Source organism: Caretta caretta, chromosome 4 (assembly GCF_965140235.1).
Source record: "Caretta caretta isolate rCarCar2 chromosome 4, rCarCar1.hap1, whole genome shotgun sequence".
Classification (NCBI taxonomy): Eukaryota; Metazoa; Chordata; order Testudines; family Cheloniidae; genus Caretta; species Caretta caretta.
Genome location: NC_134209.1, coordinates 90,439,876 through 90,462,992, shown reverse-complemented (window position 1 = coordinate 90,462,992; position 23,117 = coordinate 90,439,876). Strand labels below are relative to the sequence as shown.

The 23,117-nt window shown below is 40.9% G+C and overlaps 1 protein-coding gene across 10 annotated transcripts in view; it reads right to left on the bottom strand.

Annotated features, from left to right (window-relative positions):
- Positions 1-10,837: 10,837 nt before the first annotated feature.
- The window catches only part of STOX2 (storkhead box 2), a 238,048-nt gene continuing 225,768 nt past the window's right edge, over positions 10,838-23,117 (bottom strand). For all 10 annotated transcript variants that reach the window (XM_075127851.1, XM_075127850.1, XM_048847905.2 and 7 more), the window contains one exon: positions 10,838-17,053. In XM_075127851.1, the coding sequence (XP_074983952.1) occupies positions 16,858-17,053 (196 nt within the window). In that variant the 3' untranslated portion in view covers positions 10,838-16,857. The remainder of the gene's footprint in view (positions 17,054-23,117) is intronic.

Sequence of the window (23,117 nt, the reverse complement as noted above, 5' to 3'; positions counted from 1 at the left end):
CTAATAAGGCTTTCTGCATGTCCATGAAGTCCAGAGGATTGGTGTTTTGCAGCTGTTTTGCATAATTTGTCAACATTGGTTTTGCTGACTGGTCTGGCAAACCAAGCTCCTTCACTTTTATTATATAAATCTATGCTATACTCACATCTCGAATACTGTGTGTAGTTCTGGTCACTGTTAGGATATAGATCTTCAAGCCTGTCTGTAAAGGCCTATACTCTAAGAATTTAGGTGTATTCTTATCACTTGGCTAGTGATAGAGGTATAAAAGAAAGAATCAGAACCACTGTCTGCCAGTGTAAGGGCCTTCTCTTACTGTGACAGTTTGTGGCCCTGTGCTTAGGCTCAGGCCTTTGGCTAAGCAGCAGAGGCAGCCATAAGCTGGGAAGCGAACGGTCACATCCTCACATTCCAAACTAGTCACATTGAAATAAGGTGCTATTGGGCTGTTAGGCACTATCAGGACAGGATTGTATTCCTATCACCTCCAGAGAAAGGGAAGTGCCTAGAAAATGTAAAAGGAAACTTAGTTTGATAGCATCCTGTCTGGCAAGAACTCACTTATCAATAGCTGGGATGTGAAATCCTCACTTCTGTATTGTTTTGTCATTATAGTTCCCACTTTGCTGTTGTTTGTCTGTATAATCTCTGTCTGGTTCTGTGATTGTTCCTGTCTGCTGTATAATTAATTTTGCTGGGTGTAAACTAATTGAGGTGGTGGGATATAATTGGTTACATAATCATGTTACAATATGTTAGGATTGGTTAGTTAAATTTCAGGAAAATGATTGGTTAAGGTATAGCTAAGCAGAACTCAAGTTTTACTATATAATCTGTAGTCAATGAGGAAGTGACTGGGGGGTGTGGGTGGGGGTGGGCATGTGGGTGTGTGAGATGGGAACAGGGAATGGGGGTAAGAAAATTGGAATCATGTTTTGCTAAAGGGGGAGATGGGAACAGGGAATGGGGGTAAGAAAATTGGAATCATGTTTTGCTAAAGGGGGAAATGGGAACAGGGAATGGGAGTAAGGAAGTTGGAATCATGTTTGGCTAAGGGTAGGAATGGGAACAGGGACACAGGTGTAAGGCTCTGTGGTGTCAGAGCTGGGAAGGAGGATACTAAGGAAGGAAACTGGAATCATGCTTGCTGGAAGTTCACCCCAATAAACATTGAATTGTTTGCACCTTTGGACTTCGGGTATTGTTGCTCTCTGTTCATGCGAGAAGGACCAGGGAAGTAAGTGGGTGAAGGAATAAGCCCCCTAACAGTCACCCCATCTCAAAAAAAGATATATTGGAGTTGGAAAAGGTACAGAGAAGGGCAACTAAAATGATTAGGGGTATGGAACATCTTCCCTTTGCGGAGAGATTAAAAAGACAGACTTTTCAGCTTGGAAAGAGAGGACTAGGAGGGGATATGATACAGGTCTATAAAATCTTGACTGGTATGGAGAAAGTGAATAAGCTCCTTCACATAACACAAGAACTAGGGGTCACCCAGTGAAATTAATAGGCAGCAGGTTTAAAAACAAACAAAAGGAAGTACTTCACACAACACATAGTCAACCTGTGGAACTTTTTGCCAGGCAGTGTTGTGAAGGCCAAAACTATAACAGGGTTCAAAAAAGAACGAGATAAGTTCATGGAGGATGTGTCCATCAATGGCTATTAGCCATGATGGGCAGGGATGCAACACTGTACTCGGAGAGCCTCTGCTTGTCAGAAGCTGGGGGTGGACAACAGGGGATGGATCACTTTATAATTGCCCTGTTCTGTTAATTCCCTTTGAAGCACCTGGCACTGGCCACTGTCAGAAGACAGGGTACTGGGCTAGATGGACTGTTGGTCTGACCCAATATGGCTGTTCTTATGTAAAAATAAATGATAATGTAATAAAAAAGTTTAGTACAGAAACTCCCCAAGATAACAACCTCTTGAGATAGCAAAAAATGTGAGATAACGACCTTGGCAAATAATGCGTTTAAAAAATAATCTTGGCCTACTAGCAAATGTATATTTATATAAGTTTCTGTGTCACAAATCTAGCATTCTGGAGCAAAGTCACTAAAACATAGTCCAACAAACAAATGGTCCTTTAATGTGTCCCTCCCTTCTCCCTCCACCGTACCCCACTCAGTTGTTGTCCTTGGTCAGTGAAGACCCAGAGTTCAGAGGTGCTTTCGCCTGAGTTCACCTTCCACCCTGGGGAGTGCGGGGGAGAAGTCACCTTGCTTGTTCTTCCAGCTGCTTGCCACTCGCTCCGGCCGCTCACTCTGGCTGCTGCTGTTTGTTGTGCCACCATTCACTCCACCACTCCATTGCTGATGGCCCTGTGCCATCACCTTCTGCTGTCACCTGCCACTGTGACCTCTGTGGGTCGGTTTCTTGAGGTTCCACTCAGGTCTCAGTGATTTCAGCTTGCAGTGGGGGAACCTCACAGTGAGTGCAGGCCGGGCTGTCTCTTCCACAGAAATGCTGTCCTGCAGCAGGTCTAAGCACTTAGACCTGATTATTAGTGATTTCAGCTCTAGTGGTCACTTAACAAAACAAAAGACTCTCTATGGACCCTAATAAGCTCTATCTTTAAATAGGAGAGAGGGGGCAAGTCAAATAGTGCCTGTGACTCCTAGGCACAGCCCACACCACCAACCAAAACCCCTGTCCATCCCCCGCCCCCCTACTTCTCTCCATTGGGATCTGCCATCCAAACCCCTTGCTTAGCAAGTGCAGTTCAGTTGAGGGTGACCAGTGCTTAATTTGTAATGAAAGAGGTACAGGGACTCAAGCAAGTTTTTTACTTTCATAACTGACGTGGAAAACCCGATGTCCCGGGGCTATGAACTGCCAAGCCCTGGCAAAAATTTAGCATTGAGGGTGACCCCCTCATTCAGGCAGGCTAAGTACAGTTCCGCTGCCCTTTACTCCCACAATAAGGATAACAATATTGTATGACTCCCCGCATTCAATACTAAAATGATTTGTAAAAACCCAGCACCAGCCAAAATTGATCACTTGCACAGCACAGCTCTGTCTGCTGGATACCGAGGCAGAGCAGGTATGTTCATGTAAATACAGTCTGGTCCTGAAGCCTTTCCTCCCACCCCCGGCTCATCACTAGGTGTCAGGGGACAGCTCATTCAGACCTTGCTTACAAATCATAATTTGAAATTATAAGGTTGGCCAACATTGCCAAAACGAATGCACCAACATTGCCAGAAAAAACAAGAGCAGTGTGATGACGCTTGTCTTTGTTCATACTTTTCAAACCTATTATACTTTTTCAAGAACAAGTATTTTATCATACACTATATATGCTTTTAAAGTGTGTATTAATATTTCAATTTCAATTCAAATTTCCAACCAGTGACTAAATTGGCAACACTGCGTAACTACTAGTTGACCACTGGTGGGTACTGGGGAAATTCAGGCAGGGTTTACACCCCCACTGGGTGTGTGTGCAGGGAAATCCCTGTTGGTGAGTGAGGGTAACAGAAACAGGGTCCAGCACATGTTTGCAAGAGATAAGGGGAAGACAAGTGTCTGAGCACAGCACTGTAGCCCCTGAAGAACTGAAATCAACTAACATATCCAGCCCCACAGGTGAAAGCTAGGCTACAGCCCCAGGTCCAACACGTACATTTTAATCATAGTCCCAACAAAGCCCAGACCAGGGAGTTGCAGTCATGGTTATTGGGATAGCACCACAGGCAGATGAGATTGAGCATTATGTATTGAGCATTATGTATGTACACTGGGAGCCTGCTGAGGGAGTGAAGAGTATACTCACAGGCCTCTGTGCTGAACGAAGAAAATGCCTATTTTTAAATGTGACATGGCTTCCTCGTTCAGTTTTGTATTGCTGCCTGCCTGATGTATAGCATAAATCAAAGGAGGTTGTTAAAGAACTGAGCAGGAGAGGTAAAACAATGACATAAGCCAGCCTTTCAAATACACAACTTCAAAGGAGTTAAGATAACAAGGATTGGGGCAAAGAAGTTACCTATCTGGCTCCACCCAGGCTACCATGGGGTACTCTTTCCCAAGACTAAGCCTGGGATCAAAGGGAATTCTAACACCTTAAAGACCCTAGGAAAGAGAGGGGGTTTGGGTGAGCTGGGAGAGGCTACCCGCTATATCAGTGAAAAAGCTAATAGGCTGGGGAGACTCACTTAGCAACAGAGGGAGCATGCTGCAAAGCAGTGCAGGCTGTTTTTACCAACTCAGAAATGGGGAATAAGATAGACCTGCCTGAGAGATGGCTACAGAGAATAAGTTTAGATAAGGCAATGTGTTTGTAGAACTCGTTTGATACCTCAGCCCTACGTGCTTGGCCAAAGAGGATGGTCTTGCAATAAGTCCTGAGGGTGGTCAGACTATGGCTTAGCCTAGGCTCCTCCGGAAGTTAGTTCCACCAATGAACACCCTCAATTCAAGAATGCTTTATCTTTGGATCTTATGCACTTCACCCTGGGCTTTGTAAACTTCTATGTCCCCAAGGAGCACACTTGCCTGGATGGATTACAGGTGGAAATGTGATCGCTGATGTAGCTGTGTCTTGCTCAAGACCAAGGCTATGACCGGGAACTGGTAGATAGCGCACAGGAGTGATGTGTCCATAGAGGAACAACTCATTCAGGAGAGGGGTGTGTTGCACAAGTTGGAGCCACTGCATTGCTTCCACACTCTCCTGCAAAAAAAAACCTTTTACACTTCACATAGAGGGCACAGGAGTCATTCTACAACAAATTGCTTGTTACAATCATCACCTCTGAAATCCACCAGGCTATGGTAGATGGGGCTCAACACATCACAGAAGTATAGATAGCATTAAACTGGAGAACAGAATGGGATCTGTCTACAGAAGACTAGATTAATATGTCATACCTGCTTAACATTAGAAAATGATATTTATCAAGTATTTTTCAGATTTATCAGATTGTGTTTTTATGCAGCATCTTATTTCTTCTAGCCCATCCGTCTGCCAGGACGAGATTGTTGGCGTCAGTCTTTGTTAACTTTTAAAATGAAAAATTATGAATCTGCTTTAATCTTTTGCTTTTGGTGAATATAAACGTTAAAAACTCAAACATGATATTCTCTTTTGTTTCTAAATAAACTTGTGTTGTGTTGCTGTGCACTGTTAAACAATTACCTTGTTTCACTCACCTGGTTATCTTCACCCCAATGTTGGGCAAAGTGATGCATTTATGTATCTAGTAGGGTTGTCAAGCGATTAAAAAAATCAATCATGCTTAATCACGCTGTTAAATAACAATAGAATACCATTTATTTTAAATATTTTTGGATGTTTACTACATTTTCAAATATATTAAATTTCAATTACAACACAGAATACAAAGTGTACAATGCTCACTTTTAATTACAAATATTAGCACCATAAAAAAAAGTATTTTTCATTTCACTTCATACAAGTACTCTTTGTCATGAAAGTGAAACTTACAAATGTAGAATTATGTACAAAAAAACTCATTTAAAAGTAAAACAATGTAAAACTTTAGAACCTACAAGTCCACTCAGTCCCACTTCTTGGTCAGCTAGTCACTAAGACAAACAAGGTTGGTTACAATGTGCAGGAGATAATGCTGCCTGATTTTTGTTTACAATGTCACCTGGAAGTGAGAACAGGCGTTCGCATGGCACTGTTATAACTGGCGTTGCAAGATATTTAGGTGCCAGATGCACTTAAGATTCATATGTCATTTCATGCTTCAACCACCATTCCAGAGGACATGCTTCTATGCTGATGATGGGTTCTTCTTGAGAACGATCCAAAGCAGTGTGGACTGACGCATGTTCATTTTCTTCATCTGAGTCAGATGCCACCAGCAGAAGGTTTTTGGTGGTTTGGGTTCTGTAATTTCTGCATCAGAGTGTTGCTCTTTTAAGACTTCTAAAAGCATGTGCTACACCTCGACCCTCTCAGATTTTGGACGGCAATTCAGATTCTTAAACCTTGGGTTGAGTGCTGTAGCTACTTTTAGAAATCTCACATCGGTACCTTCTGTGCATTTTGTCAAATCTGCTGTGAAAGTGTTCTTAAAACAACCAACATGAGCTGGGTCATCATCCAAGATTGCTATAACATGAAATATATGGCAGAATGGGGTAAAACAGAGCAGGAGACATACAATTCTCCCCCCCAAGGAGTACAGTCACAGATTTAATTGATGGGTTTTTTTGTTTTTTTTTTTTAAAAAACGAGCATCATCAGCATGGAAGCATGTCCTCTGGAATGGTGGCCAAAGCATGAAGCAGCATACGAATGTTTAGCATATCTGGCATGTAAATACCTTGCAATGCTGGCTACAAAAGTTCCATGCAAACACCTGTTCTCACTTTTAGGTGACATTATAAATAAGAAGCAGGCAGCAGTATCTCCCATCAATGTAAACAAACTTGTTTGTCTTAGCGATTGGCAGAATAAGGACTGAGTGGACTTGTAGGCTCTAATGTTTTACACTGTTTTGTTTTTGAGTGCAGTTATGTAACCAAAAAAATTCTGCATCTGTAAGTTACACTTTCACGATAAAGAGATTGCACTTCAGTACTTGTATGAGGTGAATTGAAAAATACTATTTCTTTTGTTTATCATTTTTACAGTGCATATGTTTGTAACAAAAATAATATAAAGTGAGCACTGTGCACTTTGTATTTTGTGTTGTAATTGAAATCAATATTGAAAATGTAGAAAATCATCAAAAATATTTAATACATTTCAATTGGTATTCTGTTATAAGTGTGATTAATCGTGATTACTTTTTTTAATCACGATTAATTTTTTTGAGTTAATCGCATGAGTTAACTGCGATTAATTGACATCCCTAATATATAGCCAAACTCTGCTCTCAATTACATCTGTGCAGCTCCCTGGAAGACAAGTTGTGTGGTTGTAAATGAAAGCAGGATTTGTCCAATAAACAAGAGACACTACACTTTAGAGTAAGATTGCCATCATTAGCATCACGAAGTCATAATTTTTCTTTGGATAAAAACATATGAGGCCAAAGGTAGCTGGAAATAAATGTGACTCTTTCTGGAATTCTTAAAAAAATGCTTTGGAAACTAAAGTAAGTATTGCACTTAGGCATACTTTATCACTGCGATAACCAAGGAAAGTTGTAATTTTCAAATATCAGCAAACAAAAATATAGAATTGAAAGGATATATAGGCAAGAAACGGTCTCTTCAGAACCATATTCAAGTCCCAAAAGAAAATGTATCACTTGAAATAAAGGGGAATCTCACAGTGACCTAAAAAAATTATTAAGAAACTGGTCATCCCTGGTGACTCCTACTCAGACCAAGCCAGAAAAAACAATATGACCTCCCCCAGGGCATTCTTTCTTTCTGATCTTAATTCTTCAATTTGATTTAACTTTGCTTGTGGTCTTCAGCACGGTACCAATGAGTTTTTCTGACAATCCTAAACAATTAAGGGCCTATATTGAAGAAAAACAAGTGCTTAGGTGAAGTTCCCTGAAATTACTAAGGAGAATGAACTGCCAGGCTTGTATGTAGGTCCAGCAGACTCCATGGAGGAAAGGGTGGTCCCATTGTCAGAAGGAGCAGTTCTGACTACTCTACAGCATAAAGCCAAGAGCACAGTTTTTCTTTTATTTCACCAGATAATTTGGAAGTTATGTAGAAAGGAGTGTGTACAAACCCAAGCTTATTCACCTTGGCATGAAGGTCCTGACCACCAAAGCTCCTGGATCATTGAGATTGCTGCAAGACTTTCTGAACCTTGATGCTATCAGTTGTACCAAGCAAGTAGATCTGAATTGTGAGCTCCCCATATCATAGTTCAGAAAATTTGGTAATAGACCAGCATCCAGGTAGCAATTTTTGAAACACAACTAGACTTAAACAAAACAACAAAACCCACTTACCTTCCTGCCAGGTGGCTTGCCCTATTGCACAGAGGAAGGCGATGTGGTATAAATATCCCAAAGCTCTTCAGAGACTGGAATTTTAGTCATCGTTACTCAGCTATAAATATACACCGAGAAGTTTGGCAGAAGAACGTATTGCAGGAATACGAGGGTAGTGAGGGAAATGAGGGGGAGGATATAAATGACAGTGCTGATGAAAGGCTGGGGGTATTTAGACACCTTCACATTTTTTAAATCTCAAATCCCGAGCAGCATTTCACAAGACACCTAATGGCAGGAGCTCCTTTCCTGAAGCTATGGTTCAGTTCACCTCAACTGAGCTATTTCAAATTAGCAGGAGGAGTGAAAAAGAGAAAGGGATTGAAGAAAGAGGAAGTTTGTACAAAAAGGATGAGATTTTGAGAGAGGGCAAAGGAGAAAAAATTCAATTTAAAGGGGGAAGTAGGGAACATCTAGAGTCAAGGAAAAGTAATAAAAGAAAATACTAATGGGGAAAATAAGATGCTAAAGGGAAGCAGAATCAGAAGATAATTTGGAAGAGTGAGGAAAAATGGAAGAGATACATTATAGAAAAATCAGTTTGTAGGAAAACTCAGAAACTGAAAATGGTAAAGAGACTCAGATACAGGGGGGAACGTGGAGAGAAGGAAGGGCTCACTGTACATTTTAAAAAAGTTACTGGGTTGAAACCACTGTGGCCAGATAAATTGATTCTGAACCAGGTTAACTGAAACCATGTTTAGACAGAGACCAAGTCTCCTGATGAGATGCCAGCCAGAGTCTGCTCTCTTTAGCTGCTGTCCACATTTAAGCTTCTAGGCAGAAGTAATCTCCTGATATGGAGAGCTAGGGAGACACTCCATGCTATGTCTCTATGCTAAGGGCCATCCCAGGTAGGAAATCTATGCTTAAGAATCCAGGGCTCCAATTAAAGAGCAAGAGAACATAGTTGCTCAGCCCACCCATGGCCATAGGCTTGGAGCTATTGTTAAAGTGACATTGGGCTATCTGTGCATAGCCACATGGATGGGCATTAACCAGGGATCAGTGGCCAGAACCCTCTTTATCCCCACAACACTCCACTTGCCTCACCCTCTGCCCCCTTGCTCCAAACAGGCAGGGGCAGCCAAGCAAGGAACAGCCAGAGCTAGGCACCCAGCTTCAGGCTAACCAGAGCAGCCCCCATCAAATTGCAGGAAGTTGTCAGATGGCCCTTCCAGTCCAGGCCAAGCAGCAGCCAGCAAGACAACTGAACCACATCCCTCCACCCACTCCAGCAGGAGCAGCAGCCAGCGGCAGAGCCTCAAGCTGCCACCGAGTTCTCACAACGCCACTCCAGGGAGATGGCAGAGCATAGCAATCCCTTTGCTTCTAAAGCTCATTCCATGCTGCATCCTTGTCAGGTTTACAGTTCTGCTAATCAGGACACTGGCCACCATATCTGTAAAGTAAAGCATATTCACATATGCAAATTAAAACATGAAGATATTTGCATGAAGTCTCCAGATTTCTGAACCTTCAGCTTGAACAGGTATGAAGCAAGTTCAAACACGGGTTTCCAAATATAGTTCTAGGATGTGTGTATAAAGGGCCTGGGAACACAATCTAGGTTTCCTCCTAGACAATGGCAGGTGAAATCACAGACTAAGAGGTGAAAAGCTATCCCGTGAAGTCCTCCAACACTACAGAAACCAAACCAAACCAAACCGAAGAAAAACCAGAAGAGAGGTACTTCAGAAAAAACAAAACAAAAAAACCCCCCAACAACCCCACAACACACCTGGGCCAAATTACTGCTGCTTAACAGTAATGGGGCTACCTACTAGACTGTAGGACTGATTGATTGGTGGAGCGATTACTGAGGTTGCTTTGCCTACAGGCCACTCAGAACATGGCTCGATGTAGGGCATATCTATATACCCTTTTTTGGAGAAAGGATCAGCATTAGATGAGGGTTAATTAAAATGTATCAGCCAACCCCTGCTGAAATATGACCACTTTTCCTAGTCTAAAAATATTCTTAGGGATGAGATTATGAAAAGCAATAGGGAACAGATGGATGGGTGAAAGGGTGCAGTTTTTCTGGCACTATAGAAAAGAGTATTTGTAGTATTTATAGTTGTATGCATCACAGAGAATTGACAAGTCAAGGAACTGAGTGCCAGAACCCATTTCAAATAGAAACTCTTACTTGATATCCAAAACATTAATACGTATTGCTTTATACCTGACCTTGGGGCATATATGAACATTACATCAGGCAAATGGTGGTTGTTTTGGTAGTCAAGACAAGATTCCAGAGCCAACCCAAAACATTTGGGGTCAAAATCTCTCCATAACCCTTCCTCCTGCCTTTCCTGGGAGGGCAGGAAAATGGCATATGTAAATCTTGTTTATGATTTGTCAAGTCTGTTTCCATGCACAATGTCATCTGCACTTCACCAAAACAATCACCTTGCTAGTGGTTCTTCCTCTCCACTGTCTGTGTACCATGACCTTCTCTGGCCCACACAGATGGCAAAGGGGAAAAAAAGGAAAATTGAAATTTGTCTCCAGTTGACTTTACAATGCTTTAAAGGATTTTGCATTTCATAGAAGTCTGATCCACCTTAACTATATTCTTGTAAATTCAATTATAAATATGTTCACTCTAGTTGCATTAGCTTGTATGTCCAATTCAAATTGGGAGTTTTAAATCCTATACTTATGTTTAGTTTTCACCCTTGCTTCTCTATTACTAGAAATGATCATCGGGATTTCATTCAGTATCCATGAAAATATCAAGCTACAATTACCTTTGTTTTTTGAGATGGCAAATTTGTTATGCACATTTTACTAAATGAGGGAGAGAAACACGGGATGAAACTTAAGAATACATGTGCCCTCCACATCCCTTGAAGGTGCAAAAAAACCCACTGAAAACATATAACCAAATGTTATTTAATATCTTAAAAAGTAACACAATCCAAAATGGATATTTCACACAACACTACGTAAACAACATGTACACAATATTACCATATGGAGGGACTTTCAAATATATAGACTTACAAAAATCCCTGTCCTTTTCTCCTTTAAATTATTACACTAAGCATGACAAGTAATCATCATTTACAGTATGGTACACTGACACAATAAAAACCATGTTACAAATGTGCTGTTATAAATCAGTAACATTAGGGAAGACATTTTATGAACTGTAATTATTTCATATGAAATATCATACAATATAAACAGAACATCCATCTTGGATGACCTTTACAGCAACCAGAGACCAAGTAATTTTTAAAATTTATTTTCAGTGCAAACACATTTATACAAGGCAGTCTTGGCTGCAAAACTCCCTTCTAATATACAGTAAGTCCCACTTGCATTTATTAACTCATTTAAACCTAAAGCGACGGTCACATTCAGTCACTCACAGAAAGTTACCTGCAGAATTATGATCCCTTTAAACGTAAGTCTCCTCTATGTATAAAAGTAACATCTGTGCCAATTACTCTAAGAGCCCTGTTCAGACCTTTCATACTTTCACATGGGCATCCTTTGGGTGACTCTTATCCACTGTACAGCTTGATGAGTGCATTATACTGAACAGAGATTTGCCCTTCCATTGTGCAAAACAGATGGTTGTGCATTAGCATCCAGGCCGGGAGGGGTGGGGGGAGGGGGCAGGAGGTTTGCTGACTGTGCATTTCTCTACAGATTTCATATACAGTCATGGGAGAAATACCTGTTTATTCGACCAAAGTCCTATTTTCAAATCCAAGTGTGAGTGGCCTTCTGCCTCTTCTACATATTCTTCCCAGGGAAGGGAAACAAAAACCCTCAGCTCAGAACAAAGCTTCAATGAGTTAAGGATGGAGTTTGAGCTTAGTTACCTCAGTGTAAATCAGTAAAGTTATTCCAGATATACGCCTGTGTAACTGAAGTAAAAATTTGAAATGCTGCTACCAAAAAAAAAAAAGTGATAATCCCATTCTCCTTTCACACGAGTGGCACTTCAATAATTCCAGCTGGGCATGTTGTATATAAACAGGAAATCCTGATGCCTTAATAAACTACAGACTAATTAAATTATGTGCGTTATTATGGGTAACATTTAAAGGAATTAAGTAAAAAATTGCAGCATTTCTCTTTAATACTATACTGTCTTCTTCAGAGGAGCAGAGAGGATTGTCAACTATGGTGTGCCACTAGATTAAAAGAAGATTCTTACTCAGTATAGCAATTTGAAGTATCACCTTGGGGAAAGCCCTGTAAAATGTATTTGAAAAACAAGTTTTTGTTAAAATTGACTTTTCTGAAACCACTATTGGCAGCAGCCCTATTGCTGAAATGTGAACATTTTTGGCACTTCCAATATCAAAGTCCAGTGCAGGACTATAGTTTCTCTCCTACTTTAATAACTGTAACACCTCCGAAGAATATCTTTATAGTATAAACATTAAGCACTTTGGTTAAATATTAAAACATTAAACCTACTGTCATGACTCAAATGAAATAAAGAAACTGTTTGATAATCACATTGTTGACTCTGTGTGATCTTGGACATGTCACTTAACCTTTCTATGTTTCAATATGTCAGTGAGTTAAATAGGGATAACAAAATTTGCCTACCTCACAAGCTTGTGAGGCTTAATTAATGGTTTGCAAACAGCTTTGAGATCCGCAGGTAAAAGGCATGAAATAGAAGTGCAAAATATTATTATAGTTTATTATGGGCTCCAAATACTGTTTATGATCCGACTTTTTCGAAAAATAAACTACCATCACCAGCAATAAGATCGAGGTTTTCATCAAAAACGTTGTTTTCAAATAGATTTTACTGTTTGAACGGGGGTGAGGATTGCTTTCTACCATGTGGGTGTTTACATTGCTCTGCTGAGTCAAATGGATACTATTCTCATTTTTTAAAAAAAATTAAAATATGTACACAGGAAAATTGGCTCATCTAGTGATATTAATTTACATCCGAGTATTGGGATTCTGTATGCTTGAATAAATTCAGGGTTTGTACATAAATTAGAGCTGCTAAGGTGAAGCTTACACTTATTTTCCTTGGTTTTTGAAATTTTCTAGTTTTAAAAAAGGCAACTTGTAATTGGCTATTACTCTACAGCTAACCCCCTTTTTATTGGAAGTCTGCCCAGGTTCTTTGCAGGATGGGCACCTCTGTATACACCTTACTTAGGGACCCTGATACTAATCTCAATAAAATCAATTAAAGTTTCATCACTAATTTCAATGGAAGCAAGCATCTGAGATACATGGGATTAGAAAATGAAGTGTGCATTCTTTAAATGAGAGCTGGATAGCACACAGGTCCTGCCATTTAAGAGAAGTTCTGATTTGATATGTTGGCATAACTGAAGGCAGAATAGGGCCCAAAGTGTTTGAAGGTTGGCAAAAAAAAACCTGGTATGTCTTCTGTAAAACTCCAAACTGCCAATCATATTTCATATACTGTAGGTGTTAATAATCTGCTAAATTACAACTATCATTTTCAGAAGGGTAGCCGTGTTAGTCTGTATCAGCAAAAACAATGAGGAGTCCTTTGTGACACCTTAGAGACCAAGGCCTGGTCTACACTGGGGACGGAGGGGGAATCGATTTAAGTTACGCAACTTCAGCTACATGAGCAACATAGCTGAAGTAGACGTACTTAGGTCTACTTACCGCGGTGTCTTCACTGTGGTAAGTCGATGGCTGACGCTCCCCCATCGACTCCGCCTGCACCTCTCACTCCGGTGGAGTACCGGAATCAACGGGGGAGCACTTGGCGGTTGATTTATTGCAACTAGACTAGATGCGATAAATCAACCCCTGCTGGATCGATAGCTGCCCGTCGATCCAGCGGGTAACGTAGACAAGCCCTAAGACTCTAAGGTGCCACAAGAACTCCTCGTTGTTTTAACTATCGTTTTGACTTTCTACCAAGTAAAAAATTTAGCAATAACGGCAAGACAACGGAAGGTATTAGGCTTCCGTTCACTCTTAACAAAATTATGTGGCCTCATCAAAATCTCAAATTATTAAACTGAAAGCCAAATTTAATACAGGAAAAGGAAATCATGGCAATGAAAACATAATGACTTTGTATGCAAGCACTGATACACAAGAGAACACCATGACCTAATGATACCGAATTTTTTTAACCTTGCTTTTTACAAAACACTTTTTTCATGTTGCTGCATTTCATCAAATTCATGGAGGTAGTTATATATGTAAAAAAAATTACCATAAAAGTAACATGTTGTATTATAATAATACATATTAAAAGTGTGCAAAATGCCAACAGATTTGTGTTGACCCTTTAAAGTTGACACAACACAGAGATTCAACCTAATCTAATTCTGTAAACCTTTAAATTGTAAGAAGAATGATAGATAAGCAACCATGTAATACAAGGCTATGATTTCATTGAAGGAGTAAGGTGACACAAAGCACTCAAGCTCCACTCCCATGGTTTTGTTACCAGAACCTCACAACGGAATTTCTTTATATTTCCCCTGTTGATTTTTTTTTAAAAAAATTCAAGATCAGAATATTTCTATTTGAAACTTCTGCTTACATTCCATATTCTGAGAGTCACATTAATACCAGTAGTATGCCATGTTAACATTAATATGACATTTTATTTTGTCTGCTGGACTATGGGAACTTTCAGAAATCAGAAACTATACAGTTTTTAAGTAGATACTATGATATTTCTCTGGAAAGATGTCTTCTGTACAGTCAACTACCTGTATAAATTTTAGTAAGTTTATAACAAAGAAAATGTTTTCCCCAAAAAGGTAAAGTTTGTCTTTTCTGTTCACATTTTAATACTGCAATTTGTACTTTCAGATAATCAGCTATAAGTTAAGATATTGTTCAAACATTTTTATTTACTGAATTGATACATACTACTAACATCAGAGCATATCTCAGAAACAAAAATCACAGTCAGCCACTGTATCATATATAACGATGCCTCACAAAAAAGACTCAAGTCTGCATGTAATAAGCAATCCTGAAGTTACATATTTAAGCAATAAGATGGGACAGGCAAAGTATTACTGGGTCACGACATGGCTTGGAAGGCATGATAAGGCAGGAGGCTAAGGGCCAAGTGACTTTAACCAACCAAGAAGCACAATGATTTACCTTATGTGCACTGAAAGGTCTTATTGCTCTTATGAAATGGAATGTAGGCATAGAAATAAGGAAAACAGTTAGAATATAGACATAGGTTCTGTATGATATACCTGACAGAATCAGAAACCAATTGTGTCCAGAGTTATAAAGCCATTTCATAAATATGTAAGCTATATCCAACTGTGTAATATACAGCTATATCTTTACTAAAGAATTCTGATGACAATACAGAACATGAGTGAAGCTCAAATGGTTTATACAAGTCATACATGTCACCAGAAACTGAAGAAAATGTTGGTTTTTAATATGTGCTGTTGGGTGTAATATCTTGGGTACCAATAAAAGGCAATGTAAGTATTTACATTGCTGAACATCCTTCTTAACGTTTTCGTTTTTCTTCCAGTTCTGATAAAATAGCAAATGTGGACACTTTTGGAGACAGTTTGCTGCAGTAAATGTTTGCATGTGTAACAGAGCAGAACTTGGCCCTTTATACCTAAAAATTACTTGTGGAGTTTGCCTATCTGTAAGAGTTACTCTGGAGTAATCAAGTTAGCATAAATTACTTTGGAATAACAATTTAAGGGAGTACAAATAAGATACACCACGCCTGCAGAATTAGGATTTCTCGATCAACCATATGAACACATTTAATTTCAAATCATATATAATTTTAAAAGCTATACATGTCCATAAAATGCTGAATTGTAAATAACGCCCATTGACTAAAAGGCCTGAAGTTTATAATTCTCTAAATTTCTCCTTTGATAACCACTGCAATGCACGCTATTTTCAACAGCCTAATTTAGGCACTCTACTTAAAAGCTATATAAAATAGAATTATGTCCTTCCATTAGAAAGAAATCAGCTCTTCAGGCCATGCTTGTCATTTGTATCACAAAGAACTTCTCTTTTGTTCAAATAAATTTGTTATTCTGATTTTTATATTAACAGCACGTTGGAATATCAGACGTGCCACACCAATGAGATCACCTTCCTTAAACATTTGATTTATACTAAAAAAAACCTGTTACGCCTTTTCTGTCACTATTTGCTTTGCCTCAATCATAGTTAGACTTCCCCTCCTTTCACCTGGATTCAAAGGCCTTCAACTCTGTTTGCAATTATGGAAGGTTAACATAGTAAGTTTTAGACAAGCATCTCATATACTTTTGAAACAAAAAAATAAAATACAGCAATTCTCCCTTACCCACCCCACATACTTAAAACATGCCCTCTTTTGACTTGCTTTTATAGATTCCTGCAAAATCGTGTCATGAAAACTCACAGTGAAAATGACTGATGTATAAATAATTCACAGATAGAGCTGAGGTCTTTACTAGTCATGTTTGGCTTTGTTTTCCCTCAAGGTGACCTACCTGTTTATTTTTAGTGGTGGCTCAATTTTTGAAATAAAATGATCAACTCTGTCCGAGTTTAACCACTCACAGGGGGCATCACGCATCTGTGGCATTTTTAAATGGAGTTGGCAACTGCATGGACATTGAAAATGCAGATTACACTTACAGTGTCTAGACTTTCATATATGTGCTCAGTTACAATTAAGTGAAGCAAAGGTGTACATATTATTCCTACTGCTATTCTGTTGCTACAGAGCTGCAGGTGTGGAAAGCAATACCTTGAAATACAAGATTTCTTTGTTGTCCCTACATAGCAGCACAGTTTAAGTAAACACCAAAACTGTGGATGAGATGCTCGTTTTTTCCAAAGATGTAAACATCAGTCCCAGTGTCGTAAACTTTGCTGTATAGGATGAGACAGAAGAGCCGAGGCAGAAGGACTATCAAACACTAGTAACAGAAGCTTGTAGGCAGTTAGCAGGTTTCTGCAGTTTTTCAGCTTCACTTGTTGGAGGGTCTGCAATTGCTCGGAAGTTGAACATTGGACCTGCGCCACCATGTGCAGGACTCAGAGCTGGGTTCTGACGTCTGTTACTCTCAACAATACTTGAAGTGTTGGAAGCCAAGCTCTCGCGAGTACTATAAAGCAAAATAAATGAAATAAACAAAACAAAACAAAACACCGCCACCCCCCGTATATCTACCAAAGAGGAAAACTGACTGGGGTGTTTTAAAATGGGCTTCCTGTGTTTGCATGCAGTGTCACATCAATGAAGCATATCAGTTTGATTATTCACATGTTGCTCCAAAAGGGATTGCAAACATACTCACTGGTTACAGGTTATTGCACAGGTATAGCACTAAACAGACCTGAAGTTGTTCCACAAAGTTTGTACATCTGAGCCAATATCAAACATCTGGATTTTTCATTCAGGCAAAACTTCCATGTGAAATAGATCACCTTTCTTTCCAGGCTGGTGCACTGAATCACAGAATAGTTTCACTAAATCAGCCATGTGGCTGAACTGAGCTATGAGAATTCTCCTTTGGCCAGTATTTTTATGCCTCCCCATTATTGTATATGTTTGCACACAGAACATTTCTGGTAGTTCTGACCAAACTGAAGACACTATTTTCCATTAAAGCTGTAATACTTCCAATTATGACACATTTCTTGGAATGTTTTCTAGTTGCTGGCATCAAAGCCTTGAGATTCTGAGTGCCCTCCACTATAAGGACTATCACGATGCAGGATTGGGTCCTTAAACAGCATTAGTGTTGTAATTTCACTTTATCTAATATAGAAAGTTCTTTTAATGCAAGTAAATTGCTCATCTGTGGGAGTGGCTGTGTGCTCAGCCCTTCTGAAAATCAGGCCATTTAATGAAGTATCTAAATAAGGACAGAGAAGCCTAAACTTGAGCCACCAATTTTTGAAAATAGTGGCCATTGTATTTAAAGTGAGTTCTACTCCTTTTATATTATACCACTTCTTTTATGTTCTACCCGTAAGGACCTTTGGATGAAGACAGACTTTATTTTTAATGAATCATTTGCTCCTGCTATTTATTCTCCACCTATAGCCATAATCCTTTGTTAACAACAATTATTTCTGTGGAGATGAGTACAAAACCACGCACAGAGGAATGAATTCAGGTGTGGAATAAACAGAAACAGAACAACTAAGAATCACTGATGCCTTGTGGAAAACTTGTTATAATAGGTACAGTTCTGCTCACCACTGGCCCTCTTCTGCCTTGAGTATTACCCATTTGCTTCAATGGACAATTTACATACCACTCAAGGAGCGTATGACAGGCAGAAACATACCCCCCTTCTCATTTTCTGACTTCTCTTCCTAAACTTTTAGCTGGGGATGGACAGATGACTGAAAAACAGCCTTTGTGTTTACAATTCATGAGTTCCTGCTGTTTATTTCTCACATGAAGTCATATTCAATTTGTAACCATCATTTCCAGATTTTCAATCATTTTCAATTTTGATGTCACAAACCGAGCATGACAACATGTATATCCTGAGATTGCCGTCATCCTGCAATGCGAGCTGTGTGTGCAGATTGATGGCAGGGTTGGGTATGACTCCAGGGGAGGGAAAAGCAGCAGGACTGCATGACCTCTTAAAAAAAAAAAAAAAAAGGTACCTGGAGCCAACTTCAGTAGCCGCATCATCAAAATGTAATGGGAGTCTGACAGAAATTTTTCCAATATAGATGTGTTCAAGAATTCTACAGATAAAATACCTTCGGTGCCTTTTGACTTTAGAAGGAATTCTTTCATTATCAAGATCCTGTTAAAGTGTGTTTTCTTCCAATTTGGCATCCTTTTAAAATATAATTTTCCTTTTATAGTGCTGAAATGGTAATTTTGGTTACTCAGGTGTACTAAACACTCCTGCTTCCTAAAAAGGAACTCTAAAAACGAATTTTTTTATTGTAAAGTGGGAAAAGAATAATGGTATTTTAATTACAATTAAAGGGCCACATTTAGTCTTAACTCCATTTACTTTAATGGAGTTACACTGGGTATGAAATTGACCAGAAGTACCCATTTTAGTCATCTCACAATAAAACTCACTCCTTGGGTACATGAAAGCCCTTGAAATATTCAGAGTACATCCTGACTTTAAAAATAGCTTCCTGACCGTTGTATGTTACTCTTGGCTCATTTTAATGGCTCTTGCCAAAAAGAGATGTTAAAAAGTGGGTAATAAAGGCAGACAAAAAGAGGGATTATACAAGAAACCTAATTTTAAAAACTGCCATTTCTATTTCCCATTTGACTTTATATAAAACTAGTACAGCAGTACAATACACTAAACTTATCTGTTTCATTATCAAGCTAAAAGAAAAGGAGGACTTGTGGCACCTTAGAGACTAACAAATTTATTTGAGCATAAGCTTTTGTGAGCTACAGCTCACTTCATCCAATCCACTTCATTGTTAGTCTCTAAGGTGCCACAAGTCCTCCTTTTCCTTTTGTGGATACAGACTAACACGACTGCTACTCTGAAACCTGTCATATCAAGCTAGTTAAACTTTACGATGGACAGAAATAGAGGTTTCAGCTTCAGTGCAAAGAATGAAGGCAGACAGAATATCTCCTTGAACTAACTGAACTGCAAATCTGAGGTAGACAATCACATGCGTGAATCCTGTAAGCTAGCCAAACAGTAGTATAAGAACTGGCTCATATGCAACCAACCCAGAGGAAAAAAAAGCTCTGTATGCCAAATAAGATCAAATTGTTTGGGTGGGAGGTGCAGAGTGCTATATGGGCAACAGTAAGAATAAGCAGAAGTGTACTTCCATTTAAAAAATAAAAGATTAATTTGTAAGAATACAATGCAAGTGGACATACTGCTGTTATAGTGGAAAGATGCTAAGCCTCTGCACAACACATGTGATCAATAAAATGGATCAATTCCTAAACCTTCCAAAGTTATACGACCTTGGTTAGCTGCACCAGGTAAAAGAAATGGACACTTACTGTAAACTATGGTTATTTGAGATGTGATGCAGACATGTATTCCGCTTAGGTGTGTGTACCTCAGCGTGTCAGAGCTGGAGAATTTTGCCTAACAGGACACACAGAGGGTGGCGCTTGCACCTCATGGCGTAGCTCCTCCCCCTTCAGTTCCTTAGCACCAAACACCCAGAGACCAGACTCTGACGCAGAGGGGAAGGAGGGTGTGGGCCGTGGAAAACACTTTGGCATCACATCTCAAAGAACCACAGTTTTTCAAAGAAACCACATATCAAATAACCACAGTCATTTCTTCTTCTTCAAGTAGATGCAGCTGTGTATTCCGCTTAGGTGACTCACAATCAGTACCCACCCCAGGAGGAGGGGCTCAGAGTCTGCCTATACAAGAATTGCAGGACCACCCTACCAAAACTTGCATCCACTCTGGATGATGTGATAATGGCATAATCGTTAGGAAACGTATGTGTGGACAACCATGTAGCAGCCCTGCAAATGTCCAATATTGAGACATCATTGAGGAAAGATATAGATATTGCTTGCACTCTTGTAGAATGAGATCGCGCTGCTGAGGAGGTGTCGCCGAAGTTATCTCATATGCAGTCCTGATACAGGATGCTATCCATTTAGAGAGAGTCTGTGAAGAGGAACTACAGGCCAGTCAGCCTCACCTCAGTCCCTGAAAAATCATGCAGCAGGTCCTCAAGGAATCAATTCTGAAGCACTTAGAGGAGAGGAAAGTGATCAGGAACGGTTAGCATGGATTCACCAAGGGCAAGTCATGCCTGACTAACTTAATTGCCTTCTATGACGAGATAACTGGCTCTGTGGATGAGGGGAAAGCAGCAGATGTGTTATTCCTTGACTTTAGCAAAGCTTTTCATACGGTCTCCCACAATATCCTTGCCAGCAAGTTAAAGAAGTATCAGCTGGATGAATGGAATATAAGGTGGATAGAAAGCTGGCTAGATCGTCGGGCCCAACGGGTAGTGATCAATGGCTCCATGTCTAGTTGGCAGCTGGTATCAAGCGGGGAGCTCCAAGGGTCGGTCCTGGGGCCGGTTTTCTTCAGATGACACTAAACTGGGAGGAGTGGTAGATACACTGGAGGGTAGGGCTAGGATACAGTGGGACCTAGACAAATTAGAGGATTGGGCCAAAAGAAATCTGATGAGGTTCAAAAAGGACAAGTGCAGAGTCCTGCACTTAGGATGTAACAATCCCATGCACTGCTACAGACTAGGGACCGAATGGCTAGGCAGCAGTTCTGCAGAAAAGGACCTAGAGGTTACATTGGACGAGAAGCTGGATATGAGTCAACAGTGTGCCCTTGTTGCCAAGAAGGCTAACAGCATTTTGGGCCGTATAAGTAGGGGCATTGCCAGCAGATTGAGGGACATGATCATTCGACATTGGTGAGGCCTCATCTGGAGTACCATGTCCAGTTTTGGGCCCCACGCTACAAGAAGGATGTAGAAAAATCAGAAAGCATCCAGCGGGGGGCAACAAAAATGATTAGGGGGCTGGAGCACATGACTTATGAGGAGAGGCTGAGGGAACTGGGATTGTTTAGTCTGCAGAAGAGAAGAATGAGGGGGGTTTTGATAGCTGCTTTCAACTACCCGAAGGGGGTTCCAAAGAGGATGGATCTAGACTGTTCTCAGTGGTACCAAATGACAGAACAAGGAGTAATGGTCTCAAGTTGAAGTGGGGGAGGTTTAGGTTGGATGTTAGGAAAAACTTTTTCACTAGGAGGGTGGTGAAGCACTAGAATGGGTTACCTAGGGAGGTGGTGGAATCTCCTTCCTTAGAGGATTTCAAGGTCAGGCTTGACAAAGCCCTTTCTGGGATGATTTAGTTGGTGATTGGTCCTGCTTTGAGCAGGGGGTTGGACTAGATGGCCTCCTGAGGTCCCTTCCAACCCTGATATTCTATGATAAAAGACTGCTTGACCCTGAAAACTATCTGCATATGACACAAATGAGGTGAAGCAAAAAACAGTTTAGTCCTGTCCAGACAGCTGGCTAGATGTCACTTGATGTCTGCTTCTCCGGAAATGAATGTGGCTTAGGAAAGAACACAGGTAAATATACTGCATGGTTTAAATGAAACTGAGAAACTACTTTAGACAAAAATTTTGGGCGCGGTAGTAAAGTTACTTTGTCCTTAGAGAACTGTATATAAGGGGGCTCTGCCATCAGAGCCAATATCTCACAGACTCTCCTTGTGGATGTTATTGCTACTCGGAACCAGTGGCTCCGGAACAGGGGAAGGGGGGGCAGAGGAGGGACCCAGCAGGGCCACAGGCCTCCCACTTTTTGAAAGTAGACAGGTCTGGCCCATCCACTTTCCACCAGGGTGCCCTTCCCCCCGAGGCCCCAATTGCCCCACGATGTGGGGGAACTGAGAGCAGCCCCATCCTGTGTCATTGCCACCCCCGACCACGGCTCTCCACCCGGCCCAGGGCAGGTGGACATGGAAGGTTCACGATTCTGCACCAGCTTACCGCAGCTGCTCGCGCAGCTCTCCCCGAACCGGCTCCTGCCGTCGTGGGGGGACAGAAGGGGGAAGGAGGGGACCTTGGAGCTGCCACCCGGCCATGGTAAGAGCCGCACAGGCAGATGTGGGGAGCCGCAGACCCTCCATCTGCCCTGGACGGGGACATGGTTGGGGGTCTACTCTCAACAGGCCCCTGACACCATGGACAGATGGAGGATCTGCTGCAGCTCCCCACAGCTGCCCGTGTAGCTCTCATCATGGATGGGTTGTGGCTGCGAGGCCCTGCACCCTGGCCAGAGCCACACAGGCAGCTGTGGGGAGCCTGGGTCCCTGCACCTCCCCTTGATGGAGGAGGCAGGGATGCAGGCAGGGGGCTGCTTTTACCCCCCTCCCCCTGGGCAAGGGTGGGGCCTTGGGAAGGCAGGGGCCTCTGCGCTCCCCCCCCGCCTTTTGCTAGGAACATAGTTTCATGACACAAAAGTGGAAAGGGACAAGATGTGAGGGGTTCAAGTGGAGGTCCCACTAAAGCCACTAGGAGTGTATTAAGGTCCCACAGAGGAACCAGCTCTTGGACTGGAGGATGGAGGCAAAGAAGCCATTTTAAGAATCTTGCTACCACGGCATTGGAGAAGATTGATCTTCTCTGAAGGGGCCAGGGATGAAATGCCGATATCTCTGCCAAATCCACTTCCAATGAAGTCAGC